Genomic DNA, 17218 nt, shown 5'->3' with positions numbered 1-17218 from the left:
TAAAATAATCATTGAAGATTCCAATGTATTTTGAATAATGGAGCTGTTACTTCATCTGGGGTTCTTTCTGCAGGCTGGCTGCCTTCCATGTCATTGTCTGAATAAAAATGCCAGATAGGGAGAAAGCCTTAAATGAGTGTGTAAGCAGATGGGATTTAAGGGTAATATTCTGAGCAACACTCTTCTTTACTTCTCAGCTACCATTTGTTGACAGGAGGAATTGCAATTTTTTCTCAAACCAAGCAGTGAAATTACATCATCATATTATTTACCTGCGTGATTACTTTTCCAATTATTTCATAAACTAGAAAAACATATCCTCCTTATTTAGCTCTCTTTTCAGCTAGGTTAGCAACAATTTGAAAAGAGGCAGAAAGTTCATCCCTGAACTCTTTGGCAGTCCCTGTCTGATCAGAGAGATGTATGATATGATTATCAAATTCCATGCATACTCCCACCTGTGTTCTCCAGCTGAAGGGGAGAATTTATTGATATAGATAAGAATGAGTTTATATGTTAAATATTTGTTAGGGCACTGCTAGTTGAAGCATGTAGGAAAAAAACCCTGACATTCCCAGTAGTTTAAAAACAATCAATAGTAATAGTCTATTTTGCTTAATTTTCCTTTACAAGGAGTGATTCTGTAGGACTTGTGATATTCCTGTGTTGTGGAGGAAGAGGCCAAACTCAGAAGAATAAAGAGCTTGTTCGTAATTGTAATTTCAGATTTCTCTGCCTCTATTTCCCTGTTCTGACCTGTTCCACACGAGTCATTCATCTCTATTGTCATACTTTTCAGCTGGTAAAACATTATGATCTATAAATAAAAACATCACCGGTTCATAATACACCAGTGTTTCATGTGGACAACTGGTTTGTTGTTTTTTTTTTCCATACAAGTTCCTGCTTGTCAGTTGTGTGAATATTTTGGAAACTAGTTTGAATGACCCATTGAGACAAGTATGATTTTAATTCAAGAAGAATTCTTTTGAAGGTATGGAAGTTATCTCACAATCAGACATTATTTATATCAAAGAACACCTATGGTGTTCAGGCTGCTCAGGTGCTTTGGTCACTCAATTGCTTGAACATGCTGTCACTGATCATTGGGTAAAGAAATTGTACCAATGGAGAATTTCAGTCCTGCAGTTTTTTAATATTCTTTTATTTTTGAGGCAATAAATAAATTAAATTACAGTACCAGATATATCTCTTAGAGTGACAATTAATTACTACTTTGACATATGTCTTTTTTCTTAAGTGTCAAAATATCTTCAGTTTTATCAGGACTAAACCATCATTCAAAATGCTCTTGTGGTGAGATCTGGATTGTGTGCAGTATCATGAGGATCACCAGGACCCTTTTGGTCCAACAGGATTTTTTTATCTCCCGAGACGTTCATACAGCAATCTCTACATATCCTGTAGCTTTGTTTTTTTCTGTTTTTCATAAGCCTCTTTACTTGCAAGTACAGTGAAAATCTAGCTCAGGAGTTTTATTTTAATAAAGTCTGGGAGCACCTTGATGCTCTGCTTGTGAAATGTGTAAATTTGATCAGCTGCTTGCTGACACAAGACGCAGGCATCGGTGTGTGGCCATGGGGAAAGAGAGTTAAAGGCTCTTTAAGCTCTGTGAAGTAACAGGTTAACTCAGCAAAGAGGCATCTTCCTCCTGGGAGGGCAGTGTGGCACAACCACCCTGTGCTTAAAAGGCTGCAGAATACTTTGGCTGTAACGTGGGCAAACGTGAAGTTTGCATGGAGCAATGTCACCTAAAGATCTGTAAAACAAAGGTCTTTTCCTTGTAGCATTCAGCTGGGGTCACCAGTGCAGAATGTAGTGAACTGAGTCTGGGGGATGAGAAATGTACCAAGTCAAGGTGATGATACAGAAGAGTTATGAACCACCAAAAAAAAAATTAAAAAGAAAGATTAACTGCCCATGCTGATGTTTACTAGAGATCTTTATAGGGTTGATAGATGTGTTTGGATGCATCTAAGTTGCTAAATCCACACAGGATTATGTGGAGGATGGAAGCCTACTAGAGAACCATGTCTCTGCAGCAGGTGTCATGGGGTGGTGTTTAAAATTCCCAGTTCCTTAAGAGGCGTGGATTATATTAGGTTTTGGGTTGGGCCATAACCAAACCTCAGGGAAGAATCTGGACTCTTGTTTCCAAATGAAAAGGTAGGTTCTTATTGTTCATGGTGTCGTACTATCACTTTTATTACCATATAACTGCATATTTGCCTTGAAAATCTATAGCAGAAATAAAACAGTGTGAGAGAGGCTCTCACTAAAAATGACTATGATTTTTTCCTCTGCTAAGAAATAGATGATTTTCTTCTGAGTCTATTACATTGTAAAGCTCGATTCTCCATTTCATTATATTGTTTTTATGCCCATGTAGCTCTGTTTAAGCATCCACTGGAGTTACATCAGCATAAAACTGGTATAATGGAGTGGAGGATCCAGCCCATAGTGTACCATAGCATTGCAGTATGAAGTACTGAGGATATGGTAAGCACACACTTCAGTAGATAAGATCTTTTCACTTGGCAACCACTTTGCCTTTTTTTTTTGTTTTATTATCAGGCTTTTCTGAATTGTGTTTATAAAGGTACTCAGGTTTTATTTTGGGGAGCAGTGTGCCTGTTGTAATACGCTATTGATTTTTTAATTTGTGGCATTAACATTGTTTTAGTAGTTTTATGCACTCATAGAAGGAAGAGGGTAGAGCTCTTGTACTTGCACTGTAAGGAAGCTCATTTAAAATGTTCCTGAGGCTGGAGTCCTCCTGGCCATTTGACTAGATTGCGATGTGCTTTAACAGTTTAGTGCCTCATATCTGGGGGACAATTTTGTGCATTTGCTGGCCAATGGGCTCAATATTCAGATAGATCTTTTCCAACTCCAACATCTGACTGTGTGCCTTGTTGCAACAGAAAATTGCTGCCTTGATAATGCTTGGTAATGCTCTTACATTATGTGAGCCCCAGGATGCTATTTATGAATCTAACTTTTTCAGTACTGCCCGCAGGCACGAGGCATGAGCAAATGGTGTTTATTGCAGTGCAAATAGGATCTTGCTCTTGTGCAGATTCTGTCTGGAAGCTTGCACATTCCCCAGTAGAATGGGAACCATATGGATTTTTTTTCCCACTTTTTGGCAGGGAAATAGTGACCAGACACTGCAAATAATGCAGTCTCCAAATGCAAAGGGAGGGTTGGTGTAGCAGAGGAGTATGTGCTTTGTCTGTTAAGCAACAGAAACTGTTGCTAAAGCGCTGTCTCTGTGTGCCTGATGAGGTACTGGCAATTTGCTTCTTTTTAACATCCCTCAAAAATGTGTTCTTTTGAGCCCCTTATTAAAAAAGTTCCCTTCAGGAACTTCCAGGAGCATCTTTTTCCCAACTAGTGATGAGTTTTCCCTTTGCTTATGGAATGTAGGCATGCTGAAAAAGTCTATTTTTAACACAAGGGTGATGTCCATTTTGCCTTGCCCTTGCCACCTGCATGCTTGTGCTCCTAGCATTGCAGTTACAGCTAAGGAGCAGGGACATTGTCTTGCACCTGCAAAAAACTGCGCAGATCAATGTAAGGATGCAAACTGCATCTGCAGAAAATGCAGCTGAGCCTTCTGGAAAGCTCTCCTTAGAGCTCACAGGTCAACTACACCACAAAGCTCTCATAATGCCTAGTGCACTGTACTAGATACACTGTGTGCATTTTTATTAACTTGGAGGCATAATTTAATATATCTAAGACAAATCAAAGGCAGTATAATTCATATCTCTTTCCACTCCTCTTTCTGATGTAGATATTCTGATGACTGAGAGTCCTGTATTCCCTTGAATGAACTTAAAACATTCATCTTCCACCTCATTTCACCTCTCCCTAAGCCTAAAGAAAAAAAAGAAGGCAAGGCCTAAGACTGAATATAGGAAGGTCCTCAGCTGCAAATCTTGTTGTCATGCCGTAGAGTTTGTGCCAGAGCAGGCTACTCTTGTGTTTTGTTCCCCTTGTCTCTTATTAGATCCCCAGCATGCCACTAATGCCAGTTACATATGAGGATAATAGCCCATTTGTATGTAAAGGGAATTTAGAGAGATGCCTCAGTGTCCCATGGGTGAGGGGGTGTTGAGCCCTCTTTGTCAATGAGCCCTGCCCTGGCAGCAAATGACTCCAGCAGTGTGGTAGGTTGAGCATCCCATACCTCAGGGTGGCTGTGCTTGAGTCCATCCCCAGCAAGGACACCTCTATCCTCCCCACACCACTGTTCTTCACATATGGCACAGACATCCACATCCTTTACTATTGGATCCTTTTGGCCACAAGTGGCCCTGAGGAAAAAAAACAAGCCTTTGTCTCTTGATGTAAGAAATTCCTGACTGCAAAATAATTTCTTTGCAGCCTGTTGCAGTGGCTGAGATTGTAACACTTGATTTTTATTATTATTATTATTAAAATTGAAATATATGGACTTGATTTTCCTGCACTGTCATTTGCAGCATCAGAGTTTCTTCCTTTCTCTTCCTTGATGCCCTTGTGCAGGAATTTTCCCAATACAGCTGAATGTCCTGGTGGTATGTTTTATTTGATCCTTATTTGAAAGCATTCCAAATGGTGACAGATAAATGGTATTGGCAGGGCTGTGGGAAGGGCTGTATTTTCCACATTACCACAGTGTATATTCTACAGGCTTGTGTACTATTCAGATAAATGCATCTCTAAGCTGAAACTGAAATGGCAAGCTGTCTGTCAAATTCTTGGCTTAGCACACATTTTCTGTAAATTTGTTAGTATTTGCTGGGATTTATTGGAGAGTTTATTCCAAAGAGTCAGCACTATTTCCAAATGGAGAGTTGTTTCTTCCCTGTACTTGTCTGTGTCCAAGTGGTTCATACGTGGTTAAGGATATGAGCCCAGCATCAATGCCATGTTTATGAACAGAATGAGAAAAGAATAAACAAAAAATGTGTGGTTTTCTCAAAAGATTTTTTGTTTTATATTATTTTTTAGTTTAAAAGATTTATATATATATTTATACATTATGCATTTTACCCTATTAAATTCTGTCAGTCTGCAATTGAGTATTTTAATTTTCTGCACCCAAAATTTCTTAGTTGACCCACTTAGCAAGAGCATAGTCCAAGTGATTTTTTGTTAACATTAAGCTGTGAGAACCCTGATAAAGGGGTTAGATAATATGCAACATGCTAGTGCCATAGATGACTCTGCCTAGTGGTATAAAAATCCCTTCTCCCTTGATGTTGTGTGAACTTAATATTTGGTATAAGCATGGGGATACAATTGCCTCTAAGTACTCATAATAGGATATATATAAAATTGGGCAAAGGCACAATTTTAAAATAGTCTCTGTGCGAGCATTGTGAGGGCTGATAAATGCTCCTAAAATAGCATTATATTTCTATTAAACAAAAAATCACTCAGATGCCACCTGCTGCTTTTGGCATTTTAAAATCTGATTTGGAATAGAAAGAACAAGTGATTGCTTCTCTGTCTCCCTCTCCCCTCCTAACTTTGAATGTTTCCGCCCAACGTTCAAAGAGAGCAGCCTGTTTTTCCAAGGCTATTGGTTGAAGTCAGTAGTTATTTGAGCCTGCATCCAGAATGAATGCATCCAGTCTGAACTAGACTGATTAGTACTAAATCTATGATGCCAGGGCGATCAGGAAATAGAGCACTTGTTTAAACACCAGTAATGATTTTTTTTTGTTGTTGTTGTTGCATAGCTCTCGTGGAAAGCTGCTGTTGATTGCCTCAGAGTAGGGAGGGGAAAAACTATAGAAAGAGAGGGAATGCAATTCACTTCACTGTGCAGAATCTTCTCTTACTTACTGGTGCATCCTATATGAGAAAGATCTACATGAAGTTTAAATTGTACAAAAGAGCTCTGCACATGAGTTTTTCTCTCTGAGTCAAAATGCAGGCATTTAGACAACAGTAAAACCACAAATATTCTTTTTTTAAGCAATTTTATTTTTCTGGCTTACAGTTAAAACTGCAAAAAGATCCAATGCAAAAATCTTTACAAGCATACACATATTAAGTACTAACACACAATCCAGCAATAGTGATGATATTTTCCAAGTGATAATTTTATCAATAATCATTAACGCACAGGGAAGGAGAAAGAATATAACATTTATTGCCATCAAGCAAGAGATGGTGCAGGTTCTGTTCATAGCATGCAACAGTGGAAATAAAACCGACTAAATCTGAGATTTTTAGTGCTGCCTGGGGCATTTAGCCTCATAATTCCTGATATATTTCACCAGAAAAAGGGGGTTTTGCTCTCTGCATAGATGAATACGAAAATTTCAGCCAGAGTTTTTGTAGCCACCTCTTAATAAAATAATTCAGGCATGTATATAGAATGTGTTATTCTCAGCACTGAAGCACTAGGATATGAAAAGGAAACAGTAACCTCTGTAAAAATGAAATCAGTAATGTTGTCTTCGATATTGTGTAAGAAATTTCCTTTCACTAGCTAGCGCCCTGGAAAATCAGCTGTCTTTGCATCTCAGATAATTGCTTCTTGTATTGTGAAGTTCTATATTTGTGCTAGTTGAAGTGAAAAAAAAATATGCTTTGTGTAAATATTCCTCCTCCTTTCCATTTTCAAGATCTGCTCAATGGAGCCATCACATCTTTTTTATTGTGGTTTTGGAAATAGATGGACATAATTACCTGGGTAGACTCTTTTTGTCTTTGCCCAGGAGGCAGTAAATTATTTAGTCAGAGCCTAAGTAGTCAAAAGGTTCAAAACCCTCTTGCCTTTGTTCTTTGTTTGCAGATTTTATTCCTCACCGTACAGTATTCCAACAAACCGCATGATTCCACAGACATCAATCACGCCATTCATTGCTGCTTCCCCTGTCTCTACATATCAGGTACGTCAGATATGCACTTGTCTACTGTGTTTCCCAGTTAATGATGTTTTGGATGTGGATGAAGGCAGAGTGTATACCACAGAAAATTGTGAGTGCTTGTGCTCTTGAGTCGCTCTTGAAACAAAGGGCCCTCTAGGAATATTCAGGTATCATTGGGTAGAGTTTTAGGTGTTTCCTGCGTTCTTTACAGCAGTAATGAAGGCCACTGTAACTCTTTCTTTCAATAAGCTTCTCTGATAAACAACATTTTGCTTAATTTCCAATTGACAACACCAGAAGCTCATCATTCTTATTGAACTCTTTCCTCATTTTGGCTCTCCTACATTAGCCAAAAGTTTTTTTTAAGTGTTTCTTTTTCATAATTTATGTTGACTGCATTATACTTTGACCTTTTGACCCCAGCTACATTTTTTCCAGTAACCACATTTTTTAAAAGTACTCATTTTTGTCCAATAATCCCTGACTTAGCAAATTACTTGAGGATAAGTGTCCTCAAATCGTTCTTTAGTCTGCTACATGCCATGTCATTCAGAATTTCTTTTTTTCAGCATATCCCTCTCAGATTTCCACTGGGAAATTATTGTCTTGTTTTGGCTTTCTGAGATGGAAGTCTAAACCAGATTGTATATTGTTATTATTAGCCATTGTCTGGGAATTTATCACTTCACAGAAGCTGGTCATTGACTATACATTTTCCAATTTTACCTCTTTCTCTCTTGTGCCATCAGTGCTTTTCCAACCCTGAGTCTTACCCAAAATAAGCTACCCAAACTTTCAAAGCTGCAGGGTGGGTTGTTCTTAATGTTAGGGTTGGTTTTTTGGGGTGGGGAGAGGAGTGTACAGATGGTATGGTGCTGCTTACAGGTAATTCTGAGAATTTACTTTAAACTTGATCTTCAAAGATAGATGATTATTGTAATTCTCTTTGTGTTATTTTGATTGAGATGGCTATGTAGCCAAAAGTTGTTTTGATGAAGTAAATTCAGTAAATTTCGGTAGAGTCAATGCCAGAGATATATGCTGCATTGCATGCAGCTCACACACAATTTTCTTGGTAGCAAAGCTGGCTTAAGAGCCATACTATGTCCCATTCTGGCCACTGAGTTCAGGCCACCCCAGCCACTTACTTTCATCACTGCTCCACAGTTCACAGTTGCTCCCCTTTTCCCGTTCTGGTTTGAACCATTGCATCAGTTTGTGGTTTCATACATTTGCAGCAAAACCATTCTTTTCTCTTTTTTTTTTTAAACCTGTATCATTTTCCTTAGATAGTTTGCAGGGTAAGCCCAAAGATATTTTCCCTGCACTGTGAAGGAGCTGCAGTGGTGCAAGAGTGGGAGCAATGAGCAGCAGCAAGCTATGGCAGCTCTAGTATGGTGTAGTTTATGGGAATTCCCAGCAGAAAATATTGTAGTAGAGGTGTGTTCACATGTGGGTCTGCTGGTTTTGGTTCTAAAGATGCTTTCCTGAACTTGCTTTTCAACAAAAAATTGAGTTTGATAGACATATACAAATGTTGGAGCACACTGCTATACAATTAATTCTCAGCTCTTTCTTCATGAACAAAATCACAAGGCATTTGGAGAAGTGGGACCTTGTAGCTTTCTCCTTGTGATTCCTGGATGTGCTCAGTCTGAGGTGCTGCACACCCATCTCTGGGACAGCAAGTGAGGTGTCCTCTGAAGGCTCCAGCACAGCTACATCTTTTGTGTACTTGTGTGTTGCGGTGTCCAGACTGATGCAAAAAGGAAACTAAAATACAGAATTCTATAGCACGTGGGCCATTCACACATAGCACAAAGCACACATAGCAAAAATCAGAGATGCCACAACAAATATGCAAACACCCTATAATGTGTCTAATTCTTAGTAAAATTGTCATGTCCTTGAAATATATTACATGGCAGTCATAAGGCAGAACAACAAGGAAAGTCTTTGGTGATGCATATGGAGTTCTGGTGGGAACAGACCCTTTTCTGTCTCCTGCACTGTCGGTTGGATGGCATGTTCATGATTATATTGATGGATGAAAGCAAAAAAAGCAAATGAAAAACTAGGACAACATGGAATATTGAAGGCTTCTTTACGAGATAAAATGTTGTGATTCATAGCAGTGGTGCAATCACTCAGACTTCTGCCTTTGGTGGAAAACATCATCAAATGAAATTTGAAAGCTTTTTCCTTTGTCAATAAATTTACAAAGCGTAAATTAATTTTGTGTTGAGTTATAAGACTTAAGTCTTTTGTCAAAATTAGCACCTTAGTTGTAATAGAGAGAATATTTTTAAGTAAATCTTTAAGTTTTAAACTTTTCTATGCTAATTAAAAGTATTTGATGTGCAGGTCCAGAGTACTTCATGGATGCCTCATCCGCCATATGTTATGCAACCAACAGTAAGTGGATGCTTGGTTCTATCTGGCTAAAAGTGCTTCCATTGTAGCCTTGCTCTGCTTGTCCAGCCACATTGAAGTCCTGGGTCATGGAAGAGCAGCCAGCTGCTCCCTGAGACAAGAGCCCTCTGCCGTAAAGATTCTGTTTCTTCCAGGAGCGCCATTTGATTTAGTGGAAAGGGAAGGATGGGGGATGTGTTATCTAATTGCATGGATTGTAAGAGAGTAACAAGTTCTGAAGTGCTGCTTCTGAAGCTGTGATTCAGGGACTGCAAGATAACTGCATTCCTGTGTACTTTGAATTGCCAGGATCAACACGTGACCATTCCCTTACATGCTTATCCATCAAAAACACGCTGTGCAGCTTTATGTCAAGGATCTCAGTGCCTCAGTAATGCATTTCAACGTGGTGGAAACGGGTGAAGCACAACTGTCTTAGAGAGTCTCTGCCAAATCTGAATCTGCTTTATGATTTGGCCAATCAACTCGTTCCCCCTCTGCCCCGAGTAAACTGTCATCTTTATCAATTTATAACTACTTAAAGCTGTGCTATGTTTCTAATCAACATTCTTTAGAACTAGTGTAGTTGATTTTTGTTTACCTCACAGAAGACCTTTGATGCTCTTTAGCTAAATATTAGCATTATACCTGGAGAAAACACCATACTGAATTCCACTATAGACAGATCACTTTAGTTAATTTCTACCTTTTTTGAGTTTGTCAGGTATAGATCCGCTTGACAACGCCATTAGTCAAAATTTAAATGCATGCTCCACATAATCTTCAATACATTGATTTTTAGAAGAGGAGTAATATTAAAATGAAGGTCTGTAGCTTAGGATTGTTAATTAGTCATATCTTTGTTCAAATATTTTGACTTCACAGTAGTGTAACTTTTGGTGAGAGCTATCTGTACAGCAACATGGATATAATTACACTACATAACTGTTTAGTTGCACAAGTCTCTCATCCCAATTTGCAGCCCCCTTTCCACACCCCTCAGCTCTTTGGAGGCAAGGTCTCCAGTTCTCTCAGCAGGCAGAGAGCATAGTGTGGGACTGCCTGGGCACCCAGTTCCTGCTGCTGCACCTCTGCAGACCCTGGGGGAACTTTCCATCTCAGGGGAGTAAAGCTGTTGCTGTATTCCTTGTAGGGAGATTAAATGTGTTGAGCAAATTCAGTTAACATCAGTCCTGTATTCTAATATTTGGATTTAATAGCATACCACAAGAAGTCTTAGATGTGTGTATTTGATGAGTTATGAGAATTGTGGAAGCCAAAGAAGCTCCAATCCTTGTAGAAAGATTCCCTTTCTAAAAGAAAAACCTAAGCACTCTACCAATCCCAGATTTTGTGTATATGTGTGTTAGAGTTTTGTTTCACAATATTGAGCAAAGCATTTTTCTGTAGTACTAGGAGAGGTATTATTGTGAAGTAATTAAATGTATTTACCCCTTATTAAGGACATGAAGAGAAAACTCGTATTTTATAGTGAGTAGCACCCTCACAGTGCTGAGTTAAATTGGTGTTCACTGTGAACCAGAGAGTCATGTCAAAAAAGGGAAGTGATTCCAGATGGAAAAGCAGAGGGACAATGGATAAGTGGTGCCCCATTTCTGTTCCAGTCTCATTGCTGTTGTGGGTTACCTCCATGTGTTTTCTGTAGCAATCCTAGACTCTTCACTGACAGATTTTTCCCATATGTTTCCAAAGATTATGTTCTTAAGAGGACATGAGGCATTTAGTACCAAAGAAGCATAAAAAGCAAAAAGGCAGAACTACCATTCCCAAGGTTTCATTCAGAGATGAATTCTTTATTCGAAATGTCTGAAAACTTTTCAGAGTATAGCCACACAGAGAATTCAGGAGACTTCTGAATTAATGGTCAGTTTTGAAAGAAAATAAAGAATCTGTATTCGTTTTAAGTTTCTGTAGTTCCATGCCTAACTATATATAGACTCTATTCTAGGCACCTCCACAGCTTAAAAAAAAAAAAAAAAAAAAAGATTACAATAAAGTTGGCAGAATTAAGGGTGTGAGTTTTGGTAATCCTGTGAGCTGATGAAACTGGGAACTTTCCAATTTGGTTAGCTTTCTGTTTCTTCTTATAAGCTAGTTTTCCATGCTATTATCTAAATTGCCACCACTTTACTTCATAATATTTTATGAGGTGATTGATTGTGGCATGTGATGTCCCCCTGGACACCACTGCAGATAAATGTTACATTCCCCTTGCCCCAGGAAGGAGAACATTTTGTTAAGCCTCTATTATTCTTTGTCAGCAGAGATGAACTCATACAGAAAGCACAGTTTGAATTGCTCAAACAGTGGTGGTTAATTCTTTGTTTTGATTATAAGTATCCACTAAATCATGTTACTGGATGATTAGGTTTTCATTTCTGACAGAAAGTCCTACTTGATATTTATGTATAATTTAACAGCACATAGTGTCCCTCGTGACAAAAAGGCAGAACCATGCTGTAGAGGAGACAAAGGGGGTTTTTCACTCAGTGTGCTGTGCACAGACAGGGCAGTGTTCTCCCAGACTGGCAGTCTTGCTGGCAGGAGGGAAGAGCTGTGCTGCACAGCACTACCATCCAGTGTCTGTCTGTCCCTCCTCTGCCTGCCCATCTCATCTCCCTTCCCACCTGCCTCCCTGTGCAGCAAATACAAAATTCTTTCTTCAGAGATATCCCCTGCAGTAGGTTGGCCTGTCAGACATTCTTGTCCTTTATTTCCCTTTGTATATAAATTTCAGCCCCATTTTCCTGAGGCGTGCATGTGTGCATTCTGTATCCATTTACTTGGCAGATTAAAAAGCCCACTATAGTAAAAGATTGTATCTCCAATTCCTTCTGTAGCTTTTTAACTGCAACCAGATAAACTTCTCACCCTAACAAACAAAAATGACATATATATTAACAAAAAATATTTGAGTATGCTGGTCTCCCTTCTCAGCCTTCTTATTTCTTGATACCCTTTGCCTTCTTACTTCTGTGATGTTTGTCTTGTTACTTCTGTGATACCCTTAAAAACAGAAAACAACCAAAGTTACATTTTGTAATAAAATAGTCTGAACATTTTTGTCCTAAAAGGAGAAAGATGAACAGTCAAGGACGCTGCAGGTATAGAACTGGTATTGTAGGACATTGCTAATAAACAACTGCAGATAGAATTTTTAGAGGGGCTTTATTTTTGTTTATCAGTGATTTTTGCTGGTCTTACTCCAAGAGACATGGAAAAATAATATCAAATAGGTTGAGGTCGCATTGCTATTTCTGAATAAGTAGATGATTTAGTTTATTGAAAATAAACTTCTGCTGGCAGAAGTCTTCTACATGAAAACTTCTCACATCTTAATGCTTACACAACCTTCAGGGTTTTGGAAAGCAGTGTTCCTGAATCATGTGGACATGATGAAAAATCTACCTGGAGGCTCATGTGTGATTCAGACACTTTTGAAATAGGCATCTTTTGTGAATTGAACCTTCACCACTTTTCCCCATATTGCTTTCACTGTGTCAAAGTAAGAATACCTAAAATTTGGCAGTTTCATTGCTTTGCCATGTGCCCTGGTTGGTCTCCACAGTTTTAATGGAAGACAAGCTCCAAAAGAGTTACAGCAGTGTGAGTTTGCATTAAAATTGGCAAAACATTTAATGCACTGATAATAGTCCAGGCTCAGTTTAGTTAACTAGATCTTTCAAAGTACAGTGCTTACTCTTCCGTGTTGAAACAAGAGTCTTATTTTTCACTACTGCCTCAGGATAAGGATAGATGGATAGTGATGACAGAATCAAAACATAAATGGGATAAGAGTTATTCTGAGACTTATAACATTTGCCGTATTATTGTGTTTTTCCTGTAGTCCCTGAAGGCTGTTTGAAAGTTATGGGGATACTTTGAAAAACATGTTTACACGTCAATTCACATGTAGACAGTCTCATTTTTACTGATAGGGGCATTTGTAAAAAACATTTTGATTCAAATCTTTATTACAAAAAATACCTGTACTCTTCTTCTTTAAAGGCAGTTTTTTTAGTGAACCAACAGAAATGTGCTACCTTAATACTCAATGTACACACTGGTTTTACACTTATCATCTTTTATTTCCAAGTAAAACTGTGTGTGCAATCACTGGGTATGCACAGATAGATGTTCTTGTCAGTCTGGAATAGTTTCTACATAATAGCTGGAGAAGGAGTGTGCCAGTGGCAGCAGGAAGGCTGTAAGCAGAGCAGCATATGGAAAAATGTACCACTATAAAGATATAGATAAATTATAATGATAAATATGTTGGGGAGAACTTCTGTTCTGGAAGATTCTCAAGCCCTTGCAGTCCTTCTAGAGAGGTCAATGACTTAAGAAACACCCTTATTTTTTTCTGTCGTCCTTCCTGTCGCCCATGGCTGAATGGAATCCATCTGTCTTTAAATGCACCAACAAAAACATGTCTTTTTTCATAAGCATTGTAAAACCCCTATCTTGGTGACAAGCAAGGCTGAGTAAGAGCTCCAGATTCTTGCCTCTTGATTGTTGTGCATGAGTGTAGTAGCATAAAAGGTACAAATTGTTCAACTGGAATGGGTCAGTTTTCATTTTCTCACTAGCGACTCTGCTGCTTTGGATAATACCCAAAATACCACAGCAGTTTCAGTGTTTTGATTCCTACACTCTGGAACAAAGAAGTTCCTTGTGCTCCAATCCACATCCCTCTCCCAAGACAGCTTTCTCTACCTCACGTTTATTGCTCTACCTTTTTAGTAAACAGAGCCAGGAATCTATCTTGAGTTTGCCTGTTTGAGTGTAAGAAAACAAAATATATCCTCTGCAGACAGTTGAGTCCTGCCTACCAGATGAAATGTGAGAATTCAGCTAGCTGGTATGAAAAGTAAACAGGAAATAATCCTTAGAAATTGGAATCTTCAGCAAGTCTTTCAACTTTTAGCAGTGTATTTTTAAGAGATCCTTTGAACATGAACTTACTTGAACTCTTAAGGCTAAAGTGTTTAGAGGTTGAAATAACTAACCAAATACCAATGACAAAGTTCTGCTGAGCAATTTTAATTCCAGTGTTTCCCGAGGCAGAAAATCGAGGACTGCAAATTCTCTAACTCTGATAATCAAGGCAGTAATTGGCAGTGTTCCTTTGGGGCAGGCAGGCTCACATGAGGTCAGCTCTGCCTCCCTCTCACACAGCACCCACTGTATACAGATGTTGTCTCAGTGCTACCTAAACAGGTTTTCCAGAAGCTGGTGAGCATGTGCTTGCTGACCTCCTTTAGTGCCAGGTGTTGTTCTGGGGAGAGTATCTAGGACAGAAAAGCAGTGCCTGAGTTCAACTAGCTTAGACCCCTAAAAGAAAACAGGTGGAAGAGATTCAGCCAAGTTACATCTCCTACTCAAGTGTAGCAGTTTTTAAGTCCAATTACACAATGCTTCTGGAATCATATCAAAGTATTGCTCCAGTCCTTTGTTCTGCTGTTGCAGAAATTAATATGAATGCCAGAAAAAGATACATTTAAGTTTGGTTGCCAACATTTTTTGACACTCTGTTAGAGCCCCCTAGTGAAATGGAGCATTTTTTGTGATGGCAGCAAGACACACCACATATGGATTCACTTACAAAACATGGACAGGAGAACCACAAATGTTTCCAGTAGACAAGCCCTTGCATTTGAGGAACTTGTGGTGTGCTGTTTTATCCTAAAAAGACTTCAGAGCTCTAGTAAAATTTTATTTTCTTTCAAATATTCTACAGATAGCATGAACACAAAATGTATAAACCAGCAATTTGTTTAAAGACATTTACATTAGTGGAAAAAAAAATAATGTCTATGTTTCATATAAATCTATAAACATAAATGAAAAAGATATTTGGAAAAGAAGGCACCTGATACTAAATTTGAAAGGTTCCCCAGAGTTTCTTGAAGCCAGGAAATTCTGGTTGAGGTTATGGAGTATTGATTTCTTTTTAACAGAAAAGATGCAACCTTACCCGTCAACCTTCATTGTCAAGAAAAACCTTAATACAACAGCTGTTTAAAAGCAGTTTTATCAAAGGGGACTGTTTTTTAAAAAGATAGTTATTAATCCATAGACATTAGAGTACCTTCTGTGGAAGAATGTGGTGCATTTTTTAAAAAATCAATGCCTAATTTTGTACAAAACCTGCATTCTGCTTTCACTTTTCCCACTCCGTGTACATCGCCTAAGAATATCAGCAATACTTAATTTAGCTCCTATTAATATATGTAACAAATCTGTTTTCATGGAGATTTGCATTTTCATCAAGTTTTACACATTAGATTTACACAAAGTCAAAATCCTGAACACAAGTCTGTAAGATTCATATGTTTTGTTTGCCATTTTGAGCAAAATTTCCTAATTTGATGAGCACTGGTCAAGTTACTTATTTACCAGGTGGTAGATTAGTAAGTATGCAGATTGTGATAGGATCAGGAGAGAGTGGTGGACTGTGTAAATGTATGCTATTAATGATAGGCCAATAATTAGATGAATTAGTTTGCAGAGAGTAATGAGCTCAGCAGAATGCTGAATTTAGCTCACTATCAGGTGTTTTGCCCCGTGTGATGCATTCTGGTTATGCGTGCATATGTGTGCAGTGAACAGGCTGAGGCATGTGTGACATGTGTGTTACAGTCCTCTCAAATTTACCCTCCATCATGAACCTTTCTCTTTATTTTGACATTGTCTGCTGTCTTGCAGTTGGTGCTGATGTTACCCACCTTCAGCAGAGAGTGCTCTGCCCTGCTGGCTTACAACAAATCAGGAAACGTGCACATCGTAAGCCAGACCTCAGCCTGCTTGTAACAAAGGTGATCGTGTAGTGCAATTGCCAAACATGCAAGTTCTGTGATGGTGGAAGGGAAAGGCAACAATTTTCATCTGCCACAGACAGGAAAGAGCTTTGAATATGCCCTGTGGTCTGAGAGCACCGAGGTTTCACACTAGTTGGTGGCAAGGCTGGGAATAATCTCTGGGTGCCTTTCCCATCATGGAGATGTGGTTCTCATTTCCATAGCAGAGTTAAGAACACAAGATGTTAGCAGAGGACTGTTCACCAGTAGAAGGGGACCTGTATCTCATTTCTGCCTCCCAGACTCTGTCCCTACAGCTGCAGGAAATCAGCATTTCCATTTACAGGAGAAGCATTGAGCAGCTTTGGAGCAGGAAACAGGTTCTGGGGTTCTGCATACCCAGAAGAGGATTTCTGAGGAAATCCTGTGATTTAGAAGTAGAGTAATACCAGGGCAGCACCCTGAATGTAATAACTCCAAAATAGGATTTAAAAAGACTGGCACAACCTGTAAAGGCACAAAGCTGTAAAGGTGAATTCTTGTTAGTGAAGGATCAAGTCAACTTTTAGGCTATTGACAAGGCGTCCTTTTATAAACAATTGAATAGGAAGAAAACTATATGTTAATCAAGGTGTAGTCTTCAAGGTTAATTAATTTACTATTTTTTAAAATATGGTATTCATTTGAGGTTTTTTCCCAGAGACTTCAACTGGTTTTGAAAGAAAATTCCAAATGAAAATCATGCATACTTGTTTAGCTACAAATGTGTTTTATAGCTATATTTTTCCTTCCTTTCCTTTTTTACCTGAGCCTGCCTTTCCTCACACTGGCTTCAAAGAATACATATAGGCCTAGAGCACTTAGTGACAGATACTTTTTCATCTGCCACTGATCAGCTTTTTGACCTTGGAGGAAACATCTTTCTCTTAGGGTCAGCTTCAGATTTTTCTTTTTTCAAATCCCAATCTATTTATATTATAAAACTGTCATAGTGCTAAATAGCTTTTAGTAGAAGTTTGTGAAAAGTCTGGTGAAACAAAGGCTTATATTGACTGATGCCTCTAAACAAATCCTCGCAGCGATACTACT

The 17218-nt window shown here is 38.6% G+C and overlaps 1 protein-coding gene across 2 annotated transcripts in view; it reads left to right on the top strand.

The window, feature by feature from the left end:
- Positions 1 to 17218, top strand: part of RBMS3 (RNA binding motif single stranded interacting protein 3) — a gene marked incomplete at its 3' end in the record, with an annotated part of 434589 nt that overhangs the window by 361120 nt on the left and 56251 nt on the right. For both annotated transcript variants that reach the window (XM_084221492.1, XM_084221493.1), the window contains exons 9-10: positions 6821 to 6917; positions 9261 to 9311. In XM_084221492.1, coding sequence (XP_084077618.1) covers positions 6821 to 6917; positions 9261 to 9311 — 148 coding nt within the window. The remainder of the gene's footprint in view (positions 1 to 6820; positions 6918 to 9260; positions 9312 to 17218) is intronic.

This window comes from Fringilla coelebs, assembly GCF_963513975.1.
Source record: "Fringilla coelebs genome assembly, chromosome: 1".
NCBI classification, from domain to species: domain Eukaryota; kingdom Metazoa; phylum Chordata; class Aves; order Passeriformes; family Fringillidae; genus Fringilla; species Fringilla coelebs.
Note: the sequence above shows the minus strand (reverse complement) of the source record. Positions and strands in the feature narration are given on the sequence as shown.